This window comes from Rhinatrema bivittatum, chromosome 5, assembly GCF_901001135.1.
Source record: "Rhinatrema bivittatum chromosome 5, aRhiBiv1.1, whole genome shotgun sequence".
NCBI lineage: Eukaryota > Metazoa > Chordata > Amphibia > Gymnophiona > Rhinatrematidae > Rhinatrema > Rhinatrema bivittatum.
The window spans coordinates 20,444,614-20,463,877 of NC_042619.1; the positions used below are offsets into that span (position 1 = coordinate 20,444,614).

A 19,264-nucleotide genomic window follows, 5' to 3' on the forward strand; every position below is an offset into this window, starting at 1 on the left:
TAAGAGAGGAGACGCCGGCAGCCGTTCCTCAGCTTCCTCATCAATCTCGGGTTTTTCTTTCTTTCTGTCTGGGGTCCCTATCCGAGCCCTCCTCAGCTTTCCCCCCCGCTCAGGGCTCGACTCTTTTTTTTTTTCTTCTTTCTTTCTCCAGGTAAATGCGCCCGTTCTGCCCGCAGCGCGCCCTTTTTCTCTCCGTTCCCCGCCCTCCTCCGCTGACCTCGGTAAACTCCTCCGGCTCAGGAGGAGTCTTTAGGCGGCCGGCTTCGGACGTATGGCGATGAGGGCAGACCCGGCTGCTCCTCCGTCCCGCCACGTGCGTGCCCGAAACGGGCCGCTTCGTGAGGCTCGGGCCGACTCCCGGCCCTCTGAACTAACCCAGGCTCTTACGACCCTGGGCCTGGCAGATGTGGCTGGAAACGAGGGGTTTCGATCCCCCCTCCCCCCCCCCCCCCCAGCCCTGTGAGGAAAGAAAGCCTTGGGATGGCTGCGCGGGAGAGAAAGGAGGAGTAAGCGGGTCGGCGTGGAGCCGCTTCCCCCGCCGTCGCCTGCCTTTATAATGTGACTAACGTGTTTTTTTTTGTTTTTTGTGTGTGTGTGTTTCCTCTCTCTTTTGCAGGATAAGTATTATGATCGTTCCGTCTTTTGTTGCCCAGCGTTTTTCTATGGAAAGCCAAGGCTATCGGCTTTTGGTTGCCACCAGTACATCTGACGGGCGGGACACTTTTAGGGACGCCTGATCGACGAGCCCTGTCTTGTTTTTTTTTTCCTGGAATACTTGAATAAGGTGAGAGATCTCTGCAATAATAATGGCCCCCGTGTTACTGTGCTAACCCGCCGCGGGGAGCGTGGCCTCTGCAGCCGGTCTGAGGCGGATGACAGCCTGCGGGGCGGCTTCCTGCTGAACCGCGGGAAGCTTGCGCCTACGCCGGCGTTAGGCGGTGGAAGCCATGGCACGGGATCTGCCTACCACCGGCCTAACGATCTGACAATTATATATAAAGGGAGGGGTGGGGAGATAACCCCTTCCCACCCCTCCCTTTATATACTTGTTAGCTCGTTTTGTTCTACTTTTTTTTTTTTTTTGGGTGCTCATCAGTTCCTGATCTGAGAACGGATGTGGTGTTTGATAAACTTCATCAGCCCTGAAAAGACCTATAGGGGAGGGGGTAATCCTATTTAGATCCTTCACCCATCTTGCATAAAATTTGTTTGAGGCACTGGTTGGCTGTCCATCTGCTGGTAAGTGGATGGCTTTGCCTTTTTAACTTGTCGAAGACCCTGGATGCCAGTGGTAGGTGTCCATATAAAGAGCAGGTAGTAAAATACTGCACAGAGCGGCAGTAGCCACAGAGGCATTCACGGAGCGGGATGCCAGTGGCCAGTGGTAGGTGTCCACCTTCACGGAGCGGAAGGATGGAGGGCTGTCATCTCCCAATTAAATAAATAATAATAAAAAAAAACAGGGATGGGATCCATCAGTTCTAGAGGACGCATATAAAGAGCAGGTAGTAAAACACTGCATGGAGCGGCAGTAGCCACAGAGGCATTAACTGAGCGGGATGCCAGTGGTAGGTGTCCACCTTCACAGAGTAGGATGAAGGGCATCCATCTCCCAATTAAAAAAAAGAAAAAAACAGGGATGGGTTCATGGGCTATAGGTATTACCAATTATTGGGCTTTTCAATATTTGATGATAGTTAATGTGACTTTCAAGGCATGCTTCACTTTCGGTGCATGTCCGGCATGACTCCCTGCTTCAATGACAGGGGAAAAGAAAAACTGATACTTCACACATTTCCAGCATTGCCCTCTGCTTCATGGCAGAGAGCTATGCTGCCGCTTACCCAACTAATCAAACTTAATATTTCACTTGGAAGCAGCTCCATCACTGCTCTCTACATTAATAGTGGGGGTGAAAGGGAATTAGAACATAAGGTTACTAAGAGCCAAGAGAAACAGTTAAGTATGAGAAAAAATAAGTGTAAGGCTTGCTGGGCAGACTGGATGGACCGGTTGGTCTTCTTCTGCCGTCATTTCTATGTTTCTATGTAAGACCCGAATGGTCCCAGTAATCACTCAATAGGTATTACCCAGAACCTGCAGAGAAGCTGATATAAGATGTACAGGTCTTCTGCCAAGAGCACCTTATTGTCAGACTTCTGTAGATAAAAGTGACAAAACTTAGCTTGTCTGTAGAAATGTGAGCTACTGCTGAGATTGAGGGTGGGAAAGAAGCACCTACTATTCTGAGCATATCCTTGAGATGCAGAAGCCACATTCAGGGTAAGATTAGTACTTTCCTGGAATAGGTGAAGTCCTCTGTTTAAGGTGCTAGGCGCTAAAATGGCCTAACCACTTCCTGTCCAGAAGCAGTGTCTGATTACGGCTCCTGTTATCCAGTCGATGGAGGGCCTAAGGGCTAGCTGTATCCTGGACAACAGGAGCTAAACTAAAATATGAAGCCTTTAGTGACTGCATAACATCTTCCCTGTGTATCTCACTTTATTTATAAACAACAATCACAAGACTTTGATCTTGGCATCTCAAGGTCTCTTCTATTAAATGTAACTGAACTGTCAGTGGATACTAATTTCAGAGTTGCTTATGTGGGTCAGTTGAGAGAAGCTGCCTCCAGAGGGGTTTCTATCCTATTAGGAGCCAAAAGCTTGACACTACTTTTTTTTTCTGTAGCTTATTAATTTTTAATGTAAACTGCCCCTGTTAAAACAGCATTTATAGGTCTGTTTACAGGGACCAATTGGAATATGTATCATGTTTTTGTTTGTTTTTAATTTTTCTATACCTAAGTTCCTGTACAAATACAGATCACACCGGTTTACATAACAAAATTTGCTTGGGAGTGTTACAATACACTTGTATCTAAGATCATGGAGAAAATTGTAAATAAGCAACTTTCAAATTACCTAGAAGACCACAATATACTTCACACGTCACAATATGGTTTCCGAAAAGAACACAATACGGAAACCCTCCTCACCTCCCTCCTGGATCAACTATATATTGGTTTTGATAAAGGACAGTCATTTCTCTTAGCCTCCTCGACATCTCTGCGGCTTTTGATACGGTAAATCACAACATCCTCCTAAACCGACTCTCAGACATAGGAATTACAGGCTCAGCCCTCAGATGGTTCGAATCTTTCCTCAGTAATAGAGGCTATAAGGTAAAAATTAAAAACATGGAATCACCTCATACTAATGCTCCTTTTGGCGTCCCCCAGGGCTCCTCCCTATCACCCACCCTGTTTAATATCTACATTCTCCCCCTCTGCCACCTACTTTCAAACCTCAAACTCAAATTTTATATTTACGCAGATGACCTTCAAATTTTAATCCCTATATCCAAATCATTGGACTCAACACTCAGTTATGGAACGCTCATCTACAAACTATAAACCACTACTTATCCAGCCTCAACCTTGTGCTCAACACTTCTAAAACCGAACTCTTACTAATTACTCCAGAAGGTAGTCCCATACTTCTCCAATCACAAAATATTCCACATATATCACACGCCAGAGATCTTGGAGTCTTAATCGACAGTCACCTGAACCTAAAGCATTTTATAAAACACACTACTAAGGAGTGCTTTTACAAGTTACAAGTACTCAAAAAACTCAAACCGCTCCTATTCCACTACGATTTCAGATCCGTCCTCCAAGCCATTCTGTTCTCTAAGATCGACTATTGCAACTCCATCTGCATGGTCTTCCAGCCTCTACCATTAAACCGCTCCAGCTGCTACAAAATGCAGCGGCAAGGATTTTGACAAATACCAATCGGAGAGAGCATATTTCTCCTATTCTAAAAGATCTCCACTGGCTCCCAGTAAACTTCCGGATCCTCCATAAAACATAGCAAATAACATATAACAGAGCAGCATAACTAAGGAGGCATCCAAATATGGAAAGAATTTTAAACTAATATGAAGCAGAATATATCTTAATAAAAACATATCGTATAAATTAACTTCTCGTAAATATGTTTCGGTGGAAAGCTATGGAAGGGTGGGTGGAAACAAAGTGTGAGCCAATTACAGTGGGAAGAGAGGTGGGAAAACAGTCAGGGTTGCCGGAACTAAGACTATAAAGGTTGGGATCTGGATTACCTAAACATATATAAAAAAAACTGTTCTCAACTTCATCTTTTGCTGTTGAAATACTCACTCACTAGCTATGTTGGCTTGATCTGTAGTTTGATGTGATGCCCTTAATGTTACAAGTGAGTTGGAGCCCTGGACATGAAAGCAAAGGTAGACAAAATCAACAGATTAGGTATTTGCTATATAACTTGTGTGTGAACTGATGGTTTGGGAACTTAAAGCAAGATTTTTTTTTTTCTTCCTCTCTAGGCTCGGGCAGAGTCCATTTCTCTTGTCACTATATCACAGTATCTCTGTGGCCGAGGTTACCTTAATCAGGACTAACTGAAAGTGGGTGGAAAAAATGGTTGGATTCAAGCCCACCGATGTTCCTCCAACTGCTGCTGTCAAATTCATAGGGGCTGGGACAGCAGCTTGCATAGCTGACCTGTTCACCTTCCCTCTGGACACTGCTAAAGTCAGACTGCAGGTAATGCTCACTTTCCTTTCCTTCTGTGGTGCATAACCCTTCCAGGGTGGGAGGGGTAAGGTGTATTATAGCTCAGTCTGCTCTTCAGTCAAGAGTATAGTGTCACTGTTGGCAAATAGGATTCTTATGCCATTAAAAAAACTTTATATTGTAAGACTTATGGGAGCTCAGATAGTGACACTTGCTTAAATATTCAAAGTTATCTTGTTACCTGCATGTGGCACATACTACAGGGCATGAAGCGGACTGGTAATCCAGTGCTAGTATCTTGAGGGGCTAGATAAATCAGTGTTCTCCTTTAAAATTGGGTTTCTGACCCTTCTATAGTATAATAACTGAGGGCCAGGATCCCTAGCATCATTCAGAGTTCTGCAAACTGGTCAAGATTAGGAATGTTAACTATAACTGACTGGGATCAGCCAAGCCAGGCTTACAGAAACAGCTGCAGATGGTCTGGAGCAAGTCACACATCCTTTTTCCATTTTTTTTCTCTTGGTCTTGTAATTTAGCATATAAAATAGCCCCTGCCTCCTCCCAAAAAATCCTGACACTAAACTTTGATTTTAAATAGCTTGTTTGTGGGCTCCCAACCCCCACAAAGCTTCTGAAACTATTCTAAACTTGATATAGAAGATACTTAAATCCACATGCACCTCTTCTAGGCTAGATTAAAAACTATATAATTTCCAATTGTTGTCCTGTATGTATTGTAGAAAACTCTCAGAAATCAAAACTCATAGCTCTTGCATGCAATTTCTCTTTTAATGATAAAGGACCGGATGAGCTGTTCACCTCCAAGGATCAACCTTTTGGATCAGTTCCAGGACACTGCACTCTACTAGCTGGTTTTAGTGAGTTGGGCTATGCCCCAGTCACCATAAAGCCTCTTCATCCCCCTTCTCTCCTGTACAGATCCAAGGAGAGAAGACCCAAGCCAACATGAAGGCTGCACAGTATAAAGGGGTCTTTGGCACCATCACCACCATGGTGAGGACGGAGGGCCCCAGGAGTCTGTATAATGGCCTGGTGGCTGGCCTGCAGCGTCAGATGAGTTTTGCTTCAGTCCGTATCGGGCTGTATGACTCCGTTAAGCAGTTCTACACTAAAGGATCTGAACGTAAGTATTACCTCCAGTACTCTTGCTCCATAACTTTTATTTCTATATGGAGAAGCTAATGCAAACTTTAATATGCAAAACTTCTCACTTAAGTGGCTTTGCAGTTCCCGGAAAAAATTGGGGTGGCACAGGAGTCCTCTCTAGAAGCAAGCCAGTCTCCCTGTAAGAACTTTGTTCCTCCTGACCCCATTTTCAACTCCATTGCCCAGGGTCAACTGATACCCCTCCTTGTTGGGCCTGTGATCAGTAGCCTGGCTGCCTCAAGAGTGAGGGAGAGCAGGGGCTGCACCTTAACCATGCCTGGTATATTCTTAGCTTCACAAACATGGGACCTGGGTGAATTAAAACAGCTAGTTTTAGGATGCTAAAGTGCAAACACCAGGCCTAGTCATGTCTTGTAACATCCATCCATTCAATTGGATACATTCTGAGCTTGTTCACAAATATAAACTTTTGTATCTCCTTTTTACTATCTACTGAAGGCCTTCCTTGTGACTGAAAATAACATTGCATGTTCTTACATTATGTTACCTCTGCCAGATGCCGGGATTGGCAGCAGACTACTTGCTGGTTGTACTACAGGTGCTATGGCAGTTGCTGTTGCTCAGCCTACAGATGTGGTGAAGGTGAGGTTCCAAGCCCAGGCTAATGTGTCCAGTGGTAGCAGAAGGTACAAAGGGACTATGGATGCATACAAGACCATTGCCAAGGAGGAAGGGGTTCGAGGACTATGGAAAGGTTGGTACAATGTCTGAATTAAGTCTACATTGTGTAAGCTGGCTGTAATTACGGAGTCTCTGCATTGGGCCTTTCTTAAATGTGGGAAAGAGCGTCAGAGCTCACAGATATGAAGCTAATTCCCTGTATGTACCCAGATCAGTCCAGACCATGGGTTGAGCCTCCTGTCCAGCAGGTGGAGACAGACCAAAACTGAGGGTATCCTATATCAGGACAGAGCCTACCCTGCACCCTTTCAGTATTTGTCTGTCTCCAGTAAGTGCAGGCAGCTGAACCTACGGTTCCCCTTCTTCCCTTAGTTTCCCTGAGGGGATTTTCTTTACTTTTGGTCTGGATCAAGCAAGTATTAAATTCTTTAAAAAAAAAACCTTCAAAGTCCCTTTTTGTTTCCTCAGACAGTTCAGTTTCTTAGCTTTGCTGGGGGGGGGGGGGGGGCTTGCCCATCCTAGGCCCCTCTTTTCCCAGTGACCATCTGGGGTGATACTGGTGGTCCAGTCCCTCCCCCCCATTATCTAGCTGTCCACTGTAAAACAGTACCCTCTCAGTTTGTTTGTTTTTTCCCTGACTTAGCAGTTTAAAAAAAAAAATACAAGCAGGGCTGTATTTGTAGAATGGCAGTACCAGAATTGTTAGCTGCTAGGCAAGTGCTGACATATGGGAACTCTGGCTCCTGAATATATCTATTGTTCTTAGGCATTCTCTATCTGGTGTGAAATGCCCCCACCCCCTTTAGGAATCTTACCCTGTAACACCTAAACACTTTTTTTCTTCTTCCTCTATGTAGGTACATCACCAAATATCACCCGCAATGCTATTGTAAACTGTACCGAACTGGTCACCTATGATCTAATAAAGGACATGCTGCTGAAGTCCAACATCATGACAGGTGGGTCTCTCTTCATAGGCATACTGTACAACAGTACCTAGCACTCCTTATGGCTCTCCAAGAACTCTGCCCTAGCTCTAGGATAGTTTTCCAAACCTATCTGGGGGAGCCCATAGCCAGTCAAGCTTTCAGGATATCTGACTAGACGTGAGAAGTCTGGAGGCTAAGCTGGGTTGTAGCATATGCAAACGTCTCGTACCTAGCTGATCAGTACACTGAAATCCTGACTGGGGGGAGGGGTCCTCAGGAAGCCATGCTAAAAGGTCTCATGAGCTTGGTGGTTTTGCTGCCTTCCTGGTCTTAAATAGAAGCTTGTGGCAGTTAAAACTGATTTTCCCCACTCTTCAGTTCCTGAGCTTTTTACAAGTAGGCATAAGTGTGTCGGTACAGCAGCACCTAGACTCTAATTCAGAATGATTAAAGTGTAAATACCAATCATAAGAATATACTAGAACACTTCAGCCAAGCCAGAAAGAAGACCAGAGCGGGCATCAAACAGGTTCTTGTGGCTCCAGCCTCAAATCTCATGAAGGCAAAGGGGGTTTAGTGCCCTCTCAGTACTTAAATATGCAGAAGCTGCCCATAAGTGCCCAGTCCTAGCTTATGTATGACGCTTGCTTCCTTCCAGACAACCTGCCATGCCACTTCACCTCTGCATTTGGTGCTGGCTTCTGCACAACCGTGATTGCTTCCCCTGTTGATGTAGTGAAGACAAGATACATGAACTCTGCCCGGGGCCAGTACAGCAGTGCCTTGAACTGCGCACTCGCCATGTTCAGAGAGGAGGGGCCCATGGCCTTCTACAAGGGGTAAGTGGGAGGTTTAATGCTGGGCAGAAGAGGCTTCCATTGGACTAGAGAAGTACAGTACCTAGTTGGGGTTTTTTTTTAACATCTAAAAACAGCAGAACTTATGCATGCCCTGCATAGGAAATATCCTTCTCTCTCTAAACCTGTAACAAAGGGTGCCCCTGCCACCACTCCCAAGCCTTGAAGAATTTTGTAACTCTTCATCCCCCGCCCCCTTAAGCTGGAGAACACTGGCATTCAAAATGGAGACAAAGCAGTATTTCTAGGTCAGGGCATCTCTAAACTTTTTTTTGACACCACAGCTGGGGTTGGGTGTTCAAGATTGGCAGCATGTTAAGGACACTGGCTGTTGGGTCGCCAGGGCAGGTTTTGGGAGTAATTGGAGCCTTTTCTGTTTAAGACTAGTTCATTGCTGCTCCCATCTGAGGAAATCTCTCTGACTTTAGCAGGAGTCTTGTTTGTTTGTTTGGCCTAACTCTGCTGTCCTTCCTTGGCAGGTTCATGCCCTCATTCCTGCGCCTGGGCTCCTGGAACGTCGTCATGTTTGTGACCTACGAGCAGCTGAAGCGAGCCATGATGGCAGCCCGGGTTTCCTGGGAGGCTCCTTTCTGAACGGGCTGAGCTGTGGCAGTCCACAGGAGACGAGCGCTCTTCCTAGCTTATTTATACTTCTACCTCCTGTAGGTTTTGTTTACTTCCTTGTGTCTAAAACCTTTTACCACTGTTTGTTTGGTACAGTGCATATTCTTTTCCTAGAACAAAGTAAAACATATAGATCATTCCTTCAGGAGAGGTTTTAACTCACTGTCCAACTCTTGCAAATGGGAGGAAACCCCTCCCCCTTGGCTTGGGGATGCTGAGGGGGTTCCTATGTCTTAATGTTTTTGTAAGTCCAACATGCAAACTAAACATTTCCATGTAAAGTTGATGTGACCAACAAGGGATTTAAATGTATATGCATTCTGGCTTTGACAAGATGCTGGAGCGGAGTGAACTGGTGCTTCTCACGTAGCAGCCAGTGTCTCCAGCTCTCAAAACAAGTCGTGCTGCTCGGCCCTCTGCAGTGTTGATGGTGTGGGGGAGAATTTTATTTTTTTTTTTTTCCTTGACAACTGCATTCTTGCTTTTGTGATTTAAATGGGGTTTGGTAGAGGAGGAGCTGGCTGTCTTTAGCATGCTTTGGATGTTGGAGACTAGTAAGCTTTTACAGCTCATATCAAAGTACCATTCAGTCTCTGCAGTAACGTGGCAAAGTGTCTTAGCAGAACCTGAAGACATTTCAGTTTCTTATGGAATATCAACTATTAGAAATAAATTTTACTGAAATAATATACTTGACTCTTGTTTCTGTGTAAACAAATGGGGGTTGGGGGGGGTTCTTGGCTGGGCATCACAAATTGTACTTCCTGCACCAATCAAGAGGCAGTAGAATCAGCATGTGACTCCCATTTTTGGTCTGTGGGCTGCCCTCTTACATTTTAACTTGCTGCTCTGTGAGGGAGGCAAACTACCACCTGCTGAGTCAATTTTTTTTCCTAGTTCTGATTAGTAATCAGAATTAATCTCTAAAATGAAGGGTCCCAATCAACTTGAGTACTGTCACAAAGCTGATCTGGCTTCAAGTAACAATTCCTCAAAAGGGACCCCATCTTTTCAAGTGGCTTAACCCTGTCATTTAAAATGTCCTCGCCATTGTCAGCCTGCTGGACACTCCATGATCTTTTTAAGAGGTAAATGCCTTCAACTGGAAGTCCAACAATCAAATAGCCTTAGGTTAATCATCTCAAATTGTAATGCTGGACAGTACCTCCCTCTGGAAACATGGGAGCAGCATGTTTCTAACTTAGATTGGATTAAAACTTTCTTTTTTGTTGCCTATCAATTTCTAGGTAATTTAAGTTAGCCAAGACTTATAATCTCAGTACAATTATGTGATCACACACTTCAAGCCTTCCCTCTCCCATCAAGCTGACAATTACACCACCTTTAATGAGAATCTTCCTGATTGTGCATGCTTGCCCTGTTCCACTTTGATTTTCTCTGTGAATGTAATGGAAAGTAGGAACACTTACCCAAAGAGGTTGGGTAGAGACAACATTTTTACATAAATGTAATTCCCTGTATGTACCTGGATCAGTCCAGACCATGGGTTGAGCCCCCGTTCCAGCAGGTGGAGGCAGACCAGAGTTCTGAGGCTGCCCATATAAGGACAGAACCCTCAGTATTTGTCTGTCTCTCCAGCAGGTGGAGTAGCTCACCCTTTGGTTCCCTGTTAGCATGCCCTCTGGGTTTCTTCTTAAGGGCAGGCTCCTGCAAGTACCTTTTTTTTAATTTGCTTCTTATATATTTAAAAAAACTTTTTCTGACTGCCTGTGTTAAGGTAGACACTTTTGTCTCCCTCACTCTTGGGGTTCCTAGGGGGGCTTTGCCCCTTGATATTTATCAGCCTAGGTTAGAGGCTCAGGGTGTTGGGGGTTGAGGACCTGTTTTCTGATCCACCCTACAACTTGGAGGTAATACCAGGGAGCCTGGCTCCCTCCCAGTGGCTTCAGGACCCAGGGAGGCTGGACAGGTACTTTAAAAAAAATTATTTTGTTCGCTGCTTCTTCCATTCCTTCATTGCAAGGACTTGCCACTGGCTGCAGATCATCCTGAAATGGCCTACGGTGCCCCCTAGGGGAAAACTACCTCTGAGGAGCAGAGGGAGCCCACATCGGCTGAGATCTGTCAGTATGGAGACATGAACAGATCTGAAAAAAACCTCTTTGCCTTAGGTCTGTCCTCGGGTAACCATAGCAGCTTATTCTCCCCAAGCGACTGAATCAGATGCTCAAGGGCATCCCCAAACAGACGTCCCTTGAACAGCAAAGAGCCTAACTGCATCTTAGAGGAGATGTCTGCTGACCAATTACGCAACCGCAACAACCATCTGGCTGTGAAAGCCATAGCTCTGGAGGACATACGCACCAAATCATAGAGGGCATCTGCCCCAAATGCAACCGATGCCTCTATTCGTTCGACACTACCCGCTTGCTCCCCCACCTTCGGGAGCAGGTCCTGCAGCTGCTGCACCCAACAGAGACAAGCCCACTGCATAAAGCTTGAGCAAATCGCCACAAGCAAACCCAGCGTAGAGACTTCAAAGATCCATTTGAAGTGAACCTCCAATTTGCAGTCTTGCATATCTTTCAATGCCGCAGAACCCACCACGGGACTGGTGGTCCGCTTCTTATTGCGGCGGTTACTACCCCTAACTAAGCTAGATATTTTACTTAGATGCAGCTCCAACACTGCTCTCTGCATTAATGGTGGGGGTGGAAGGGAAATAGAACCAAAAAGGTTACTAAGAGCCAAGAGTAACAGATAAGTATGAGAGGAAAAAAAAAGTACTGAACTTGCTGGGCAGACTGGATGGGCCGTTTGGTCGTCTTCTGCCGTCATTTCTATGTTTCTTAGTCAGTGCAGAGACTGTTGCATTGACCTTAGGGAGGACAAAACACTCCAAAACCAGCTCTGGATGGGGGATAGAGCTTCTCCAAGGTCCTCCCTACCTTCAGCAAAGCATCAGACATCCCCCATTTTGCATCCACTAACTTTTGCTTGGGTACAGATCTATACTGAGGAACTGCAGGTGCCACTAGGCTTTATGTAGCAAGGTCAGGCAAGATTTTATTTCTCTATTTCCACCTGCTGGCAGGGATGTATGAGCCCAGGCTTCTGGACTGATCTGTGGTACTATAGGAAAGAAAATTAGCAGGTAAGAACCAATTTTCCTTTCTGACCCAAGCTTACAAAAAGAAGAAAAAAAGTAGGGAGTCCGAGGTGGAGAGACTGAGAGAGGGACTCCAAATCGGGGGGTGCCCGCTGAGACTGACCCTGTCGAGGGAGGTGAGAGACCCCGGAACATCGATTTCGCTAGCTGGGAGCTCGGCAGGGGGAGGTGCCCCAGTGACATCATTGCTACGCGCCTCCAGATAAATTTGGACGGCAGACGCGGGAATTTGGAGTCCGAGGTGGAGAGACTGAGAGAGGGACTCCAAATCGGGGGGTGCCCCGCTGAGACTGACCCTGTCGAGGGAGGTGAGAGACCCCGGAACATCGATTTCGCTAGCTGGGAGCTCGGCAGGGGGAGGTGCCCCAGTGACATCATTGCTACGCGCCTCCAGATAAATTTGGATGGTAATCGGCGCGCGGCCGGCGAAGGCTAGAAGGCTCCTAGACTCTTCGAGATATTCCCCTATTTTGAACTCTCTTCCACTTCTCTCCATCTTAAATACTTAAATTGGTTATTAACCTAGGGTAAGTGGAAATCGTCATAGTTTGTTTAGGCACTGAGTTGCTATGCCACATACCAAACGCAAAGGCAGGGTAAGGCAGGAAGCCTCAACCCCTGTATACGCATCCTTGGTTCAAACAACAATGACTGGTTTCTTTTCAGCAGAAAGAGAACCCCTGGAGAGTCCCATTGGAGGGGGGGAAGGAGAGCAATCTTACCCCCCCCCCCCCCCCCCGGGAGAAGTTAGTCTAAGTCCCAGGGCCCCAATGACACCTATTCCCCCTGGCAGCACTGCAATCAATCCGGATCTAGGTTTCACTCCCTTACGGAATGCGTTAGGACAGCGAACCCTGATTGAGGAAGTTTCAGGATTGAGTATAGCAGAGCAAAGAAGGGAGGGAGAATATGAACTCCCCCCGCCCAGGGTGGGAACTAATGGAGAAGGAGTCTCCATTAGGAGGAGTGACTCAGACTCATCCTCAGGAGGCAGCAGCAGGCAAGACCTAAATGGGCAGCAAATAACATCTTCGAGTCCACAAATATTGTTAGGACAAGTTACTAATGTGACTATGGATACGATTTGGCAAGCCATTTTGGCTTTGCAAAAGAATATCCAAAGTTTAAATGGTAATATTAAGGACATGCAAATGTCCTTAATAAATTTGAATCCAACTGTTACTGGTCAGACAGAATCAATAAAAAAGGTAGAAGAAGAAATTAAACAAATTAAATCAACTCAATCTTCTATAATTCAGGGAGAAATGATATTACAAAAAAAAGTTGAAAACATAGAGAATACAATTAGATACAACAATTTGAGAATAGTTAACTTCCCAAAGTGTAAAATGATGTCTTCGAAAGAACAACTGAAGAATTATTTTTCAGAAGTACGTTCATTACCTCTAGATCAGTTTCCAATAATAATGAATGCATATTTCGTTAGTTGGAATAGTAATGTGGTACCAGAACAAGGAGGAATTGACACCTCCTTAAATGTGACTGATTTAATAGAATCATCCCTTAGTACCCAGGTGGAAAAAAGGGGCACGTTACTGGTCAAATTTAGTGATGTTGTGGAGAGGGAAAAAATTTTAAAATTGTACTTGGCCAAACGAAACTCTTCCTACTTGGGACAGCGGGTATGGATCTACCCTGATCTCTCTAAAGAAACACAGATAAGGAGAAAAAAGTTTTTCTTATTGATAAACCAGGCCAGAACTTTTGGTTTTCAAGTATTAATGAGATTTCCATGTAAATGTATACTACACGCTGAAGGAGCAAGATATGTGTACTTTGAACCTGCTCACTTAGAGAGGTTCTTGGAAGCTCGCCGTGAACCTGAGGTGGTAGCTGATATCACTCAATAAATTTGGAAAAGATTATTATTTCTGCTAAACCCTAGATTTAAATTATTATTATAATATTATTGTTATATTATTTGCTCAAGTATAGGACTCCGATAGTTCTTGTTTGGTTAAATGAGAGGAATATGTAAATTTTTTGTTATTGAAGAATGTATGATCTAATTTATTTGTCTTTTTTTCCTCTCTATGTTGTTAGATTTAAAATGGAATGTTTAATTCTTTGAAAAATAGAAATAAAATATAAAAAAAAAAAAAAAAAAGAAGAAAAAAAGTAGATCAAGGTTAGGAACAGACGTCTTAAGGATGCAGCGGCCTCCCGGGGCGTAGTTAGTTCCTGGTGGGTCCATCCTCTCTGATCGCAGGCAAGGAATGAGCAGGGGTTGGGAACCCCCTCCTTTGCTCCTTGGGGTGTAGGGTGTGATAACTGGTGGTCCAGTTCCCCCCCCCCCCCCCCCCCCCCTTTCGCAGCCTCTGCCCTTTAAAAAAAAAAAAAAAAAAAAAGCTGTATCTTTAAGGTTTCTGGCTGCAGGAAAAAAAAACAACTCAGAGCACAGGCAGAGCGGGGGGCAGGTCTTGCTAGCGGCAGGGAGGCTCCAATCGTCGGCAGGCGGTGGAGAGGATGATCCTGCATGTTCTGCAGGAGTTGGGAATCGTGGCAGCTCCAGTGGTCCCCAGTCCATATACGGTGGATCCAGTCTTAGCGGGGATATGGGATCCCACACAAACCTTTCCACTCCATGTTGCAGCAAATGATGTCTCGGGAGTGGGATACTCCGGAGACGGGGCTCAAGGTCAGCAGGGCTATGGACAAACTCTACCCTCTTCTGGAAGACATTTTGGACCTGTTACAGGGTCACAAAGCGGACGCATCTGTTTCGGTGGTCACAAAGCGGACTACCATCCCGATGGCCGGAGCGGCAGCATTGAAAGATTTCCAGGCTCGCAAGCTGGAAGGTCACCTCAAGAGGATTTTTGAGGTTTCTGACCTTGGAATTTGGGCTGCTGTCTGCAGCAGTTATATGCTCCGGGCGGGCCTCCGCTGGGTGCAGCAGTTGCTCAGCGCTAAGGAGTTGGAGCCCCAAGAGGTGAAGCAGCTGGAATATCTGGAAGCTGCCGTCACGTATGGCGCGTACGCTTTGCATGACCTTCTTCGCACCTCGTCGCAGACTATGGTGTCTGTAGTCTCTGCCAGGAGGCTCTTGTAGCTCTGAAATTGGGCTGCAGACGTTTCCTCGAAAGCACAGCTCGGTGCCCTTCCTTTTAAGGGAAAGTTGCTCTTCGGAAGGTCTTGGAGCAATGAATAAAGCAGCTGGGTGATAATAAGGTCCATAAGCTGCCTGAAGATGGGCAGAAGACTTTTCCCATGGACCGCCCTCGCTTTCGAGGCCAAAGACGTTTTCGGCAGAGTAGGGTGTGGGCCATAGACAGGCCTCGGGTAGGTTCCAGTCTTGGTCACAGGCTTACCGCGGGCGTCACTCAGCCTGTGATGGCTCAGGACAAGGGCCCAGCGGAGCTAAAACTGCCCAATGAGTTCTGGCCGGCCCACCCCTTGAACCAGGTTATAGGAGGTCAGCTGACCCTTTTTTATGGATTGGGTCAAAATCACATCAGACCAGTGGGTGCTCAGCGTGATAGAACACGGCTACACATTAGAGTTTGCTCACCCGCTACCAGCCTGTTTCTGGTGTCCTCTTGTGGGTCTCTAGAAAAGGTGTCTGTCGTTCATCAGACCCTTGAGCGCCTCCAAAGTATGGGGGCCATCATGCCAGTTCCCCCATCAGAGATCGGAATGAGACGTTACTCCATTTTCTTCGTGATCCCAAAGAAGGAAGGAACCTTTCGGCCCATCCTAGACTTAAAAAAAGTTAACTTGGCCCTCAAGGTACCTCGTTTCAGGATGGAGATGCTCCGCTTGGTTATTACAGCCGTGTGGAAAGGTGAATTTCTGGTGTCCATGTATCTGACGGAAGCCTATCTCCACATCAGGATTCGCAAGGATCATCAGAGATAACTCAGGTTTATGGTTCTCAGACAACATTTTCAATTTTGCACTCTGCCATTTGGCCTCGCCACGGCTCCACGGACCTTCACCAAAGTGATGGTGGTGGTGGTGGTGGCCCTATGGAAAGAGGGGGGTCCTGGTGCATCCCTATCTGGACGATTGGCTCAGCCGAGCGAAGTCGGCCGACCAGTGTGCGCTGGCAGTGGAGGTCGTCCTCCACCGCCTGAGGTCTCTGGGCTGGATGATCAACCTCGCCAAGAGCCATCTAACCCCATCCCAGGTCCTGAATTTTTGGGAGCGCATTTCGATACCCTTGTCAGCAAGGTGTTCCTCTCAGAGGACAGGATCATCAAATTGCGCTGCCAAGTCCGACGCCTCTTGCAAGCCTCGGTGCCCAGGGTCTGGGATTACCTGCAGGTTCTTGCTTCCATGGCATCGACCTTGGAACTGGTTCCATGGGCCTTTGCGCATTGGAGGCTGCTTCAGGCTGCTTTGCTGTCACGCTGGAACCCGCTGTCTGAGCAATTTCATCTGCCGCTCCCGCTTACCGGAGTTGCCAGATCCAGTCTTTCATGGTGACTCGCCCAGGACAACCTGAAGCATGGGGTGAATCTGGAGATACCCCAGTGGATGGTGGTGACGGTCTCTCCGGTTGGGGAGCTGTATGCCAGACGTGGTCGGTTCAGGGCCGGTGGTCTCCAGTGATGAGCCGAGTATAGGTAAAGCTTAAAAAAAAAATGTGGAGCGTTTCCTTACTCCTTACGGTCTTTATACTCGGTGTGCCATTCTGAGGTTTGTTCCTGCCCCCGAGGGAGGTTAAGGGATGTGGGCAGCCTGGCGGGTTGAGCAGCCCTTTTTGGGCTAGGCCCTGCTCTTAGGCTTTTCTCTATATGCTAGGCCACAGGGGCATTTTTGCATGCTTTTTCTTGCACATTAGGCCAGTGGTTCTCAACAGGTGTGTCGGGACACACTAGTGTGTCACAAGGTCCCGGGAGGTGTGTCACAAAACCAGCAGTTTTCCTCATCAGTCTGGGCAGGGGTTGCTCTCGCTTCCTTTTCCTCTTCCTATCCCAATGGGAGGTTGTTCCCTCCTCCTTCACCAAGATCAGAGTGAGATACCACCAACTCCTGTTCATATGGGCCTGGCAGGTCATCAACTTTATCTTCCCTTGCTTGGCCTAGTAGTGAGGCTGCTGATGCTCTCTTCATCCCATGGGGCCTGGATGTGAAAGCAGGAGCATGAGGGAGAGAGGTGGGTGCTATATAAATCTACTGCCTACTTCCGCTGCCTCCTCATCTTCTTCCTTTCCTCAGTGCTTCTTGCCCTCATCTGCTGTTGGTAAAGAGGGAGGGAGACTCTGGATTGGACTGAAGGCTTTTCTGCTAGCTGGGAGCCAGGAGAAGGGGGAAATGTGCTGGACAGGAAGGCATGAGAAGATAGGAAGGAAGGAGTGAGGGAGAGGAGGTTGGGGTTGCTGGTAGGGAGAGGTGAAGATGAGAGGGGATGGGGCTACTGGGCAGGGATGAGAGATGGAAGTGATGAGAGATAAAGGTGAGGGATGCTGGGTTGGGGGAGAGGAGAGGTTGGAGGATATGCTGCAGGAAGAGGTGGGAAAGAGGTGGTCAGATGTATGCTGGATAGGGAAGGGCAGGGAGAATTTGGCAGGGGAGAGAGGGAGCATGGGGAAGAGGATGTGGGGGTAGGGGATGTCAGGAATGTTGGACAGGGATATAAGGATATGGATAGTTGGGAGAAGTGAGGGGTGATGGGTGCACGGAGGAGAGGTACTGGGTATAAGAGCCATACTGTGTCAGTTTGGGGAATGTGCAATTCTTCTCTCTTTGAACTTTGCTTAGTGTAGGAGGATATGTATTTCTGTTTCTAGTTCTCCAGTTTTGCCCTCCATGCAGAAGGTCTTGGGGTTTCCATTCCAGTTTTTGTTTCCACATTTGTAACTTGAGGTGTTTTACTTTATATTTGGCGACGTCCGGTCTGACTGTGTTCTGTGTGTATGAGGTACTTTACTAGCATGTAGGGATTTGTATCAGCCTTTTTTGTTGTATTTTCTCAATATTATATTGCACTGGTGGTGAACTGTTGCCTTTTTATGGGAAGGGATATTGCTGTTTCATTTCTTGGTGTAAGTGCAGGTTTGTTAGACATGTACAGAGTGGGGTTTTATTTTTTTTCCAGGTTTTACAATGCACCTGGTAGTAGAGGGAGTTGGTGATGCTGTTATTGAGATAATACCAGAATCAGAGTCTCTCTTTTGTATGGTGAGTTGTACAGGGAAATGTCTTAGTTCTGCTCTGCACCCATTGTTAGGAAGCAGGGGACTCCTGCAGATGCAGAGCATATGCTGATATTTAATCCCATGAGGGTCATGTGATCAGTGTGGCACGCATGTGAGCATCATCTGTCAGGTGTGTCCTGATAGAAAAAAAGGTTGAGAACCACTGCATTAGGCTACCCTCTTCAGGATCGTTGGTTTGTGGAAGTGCATCTGGCTGTGCATCCAATTTTTGGACACTTAGTCGGACACCCGCATGGGCGTCCAGGTTATAGCGGCGTCTGTTAGGTGTGCACTTAAGCCAGAGGGGTGGCTTCCTGTATGTACAATTTGGGACGCCTAAAATTTGGTTGCCTATGCTTGGGGCGCCTACGTTGTGGATGCATATATTTCACAGCGTGAATTCTGCTGGATGCACACCTTTCAGTCGCATGTTAAGCGTACTGACAGACTGATGGCGCCTATAACTAAGAAACTTAAGTGCCTTTCCTGTTCATACTCCTGGGATTATGCCTCCCTTCCAGCAGATGGAGACAAAGAAAGTTGCACTGGCACATAACCCAGAGTGCCACCTGGAGTCCCTATTTCTCTGTCTCCAGCAGATGGTAAAGGTGCAATCTCTGCAGGCTAGGGGGAAAAAAAAAAGAGACAATTTAAGGGGGGTACAAAGGGTGGTGCTGGATCCCTCCTCCCCCCAGGAGAACAGTCCCAGTCCCAGTCCCACGGCTCTTCAGCCTCAGGAAAGTTCGCTTGATAATTTTTTCATTAAAGTTTAAAAAAAAAAAGGGGGGGAAAGAGAACCTGTAGGTGAGCGGTAGGGTGGACAGCCAGATCAGCTCCAAAAACTCCCTGAGGATCCTCTTCCTCATCAGAGTCCAAAGCAGGCTCTACATCCTTATGCGAACTACCTCTTAGGCTCAGGAGCCAGAGGATCCTACCCAAGTTCCCCGACATCCTCTCTTCGTGCCTCGTAGCTGGAAGTGGAGACTTCTAGGGCACCTGTCACTTACCTCCTACTCTTTTCTTGGCTAAAAAAGCCTTGCGGAGGATAAGGACAAAGTCTGTAGAAAAGGGCTCCAAATCCCTAACATTAGTGCTCACCACCTCTTCAATCGGTTCTCCTATACTGTCCCGGTCACCAGGAACTCCCTGCACCATCGGTGACAGTGAAGGAGGAGAATCCCCGGCCT

At 46.7% G+C, this 19,264-nt stretch overlaps 1 protein-coding gene across 1 annotated transcript; it reads left to right on the forward strand.

The window, feature by feature from the left end:
* Positions 1 to 21: 21 nt before the first annotated feature.
* Positions 22 to 9,472, forward strand: LOC115091849 (mitochondrial uncoupling protein 2-like). Its single transcript, XM_029602109.1, has 8 exons — positions 22 to 151; positions 617 to 784; positions 4,372 to 4,591; positions 5,504 to 5,708; positions 6,249 to 6,446; positions 7,231 to 7,332; positions 7,961 to 8,141; positions 8,639 to 9,472. Exons 3-8 carry the CDS (start codon positions 4,466 to 4,468, stop codon positions 8,751 to 8,753), a joined length of 927 nt encoding a protein of 308 aa, XP_029457969.1. The 5' UTR covers positions 22 to 151; positions 617 to 784; positions 4,372 to 4,465; the 3' UTR covers positions 8,754 to 9,472.
* The last annotated feature ends 9,792 nt before the right edge of the window (positions 9,473 to 19,264 follow it).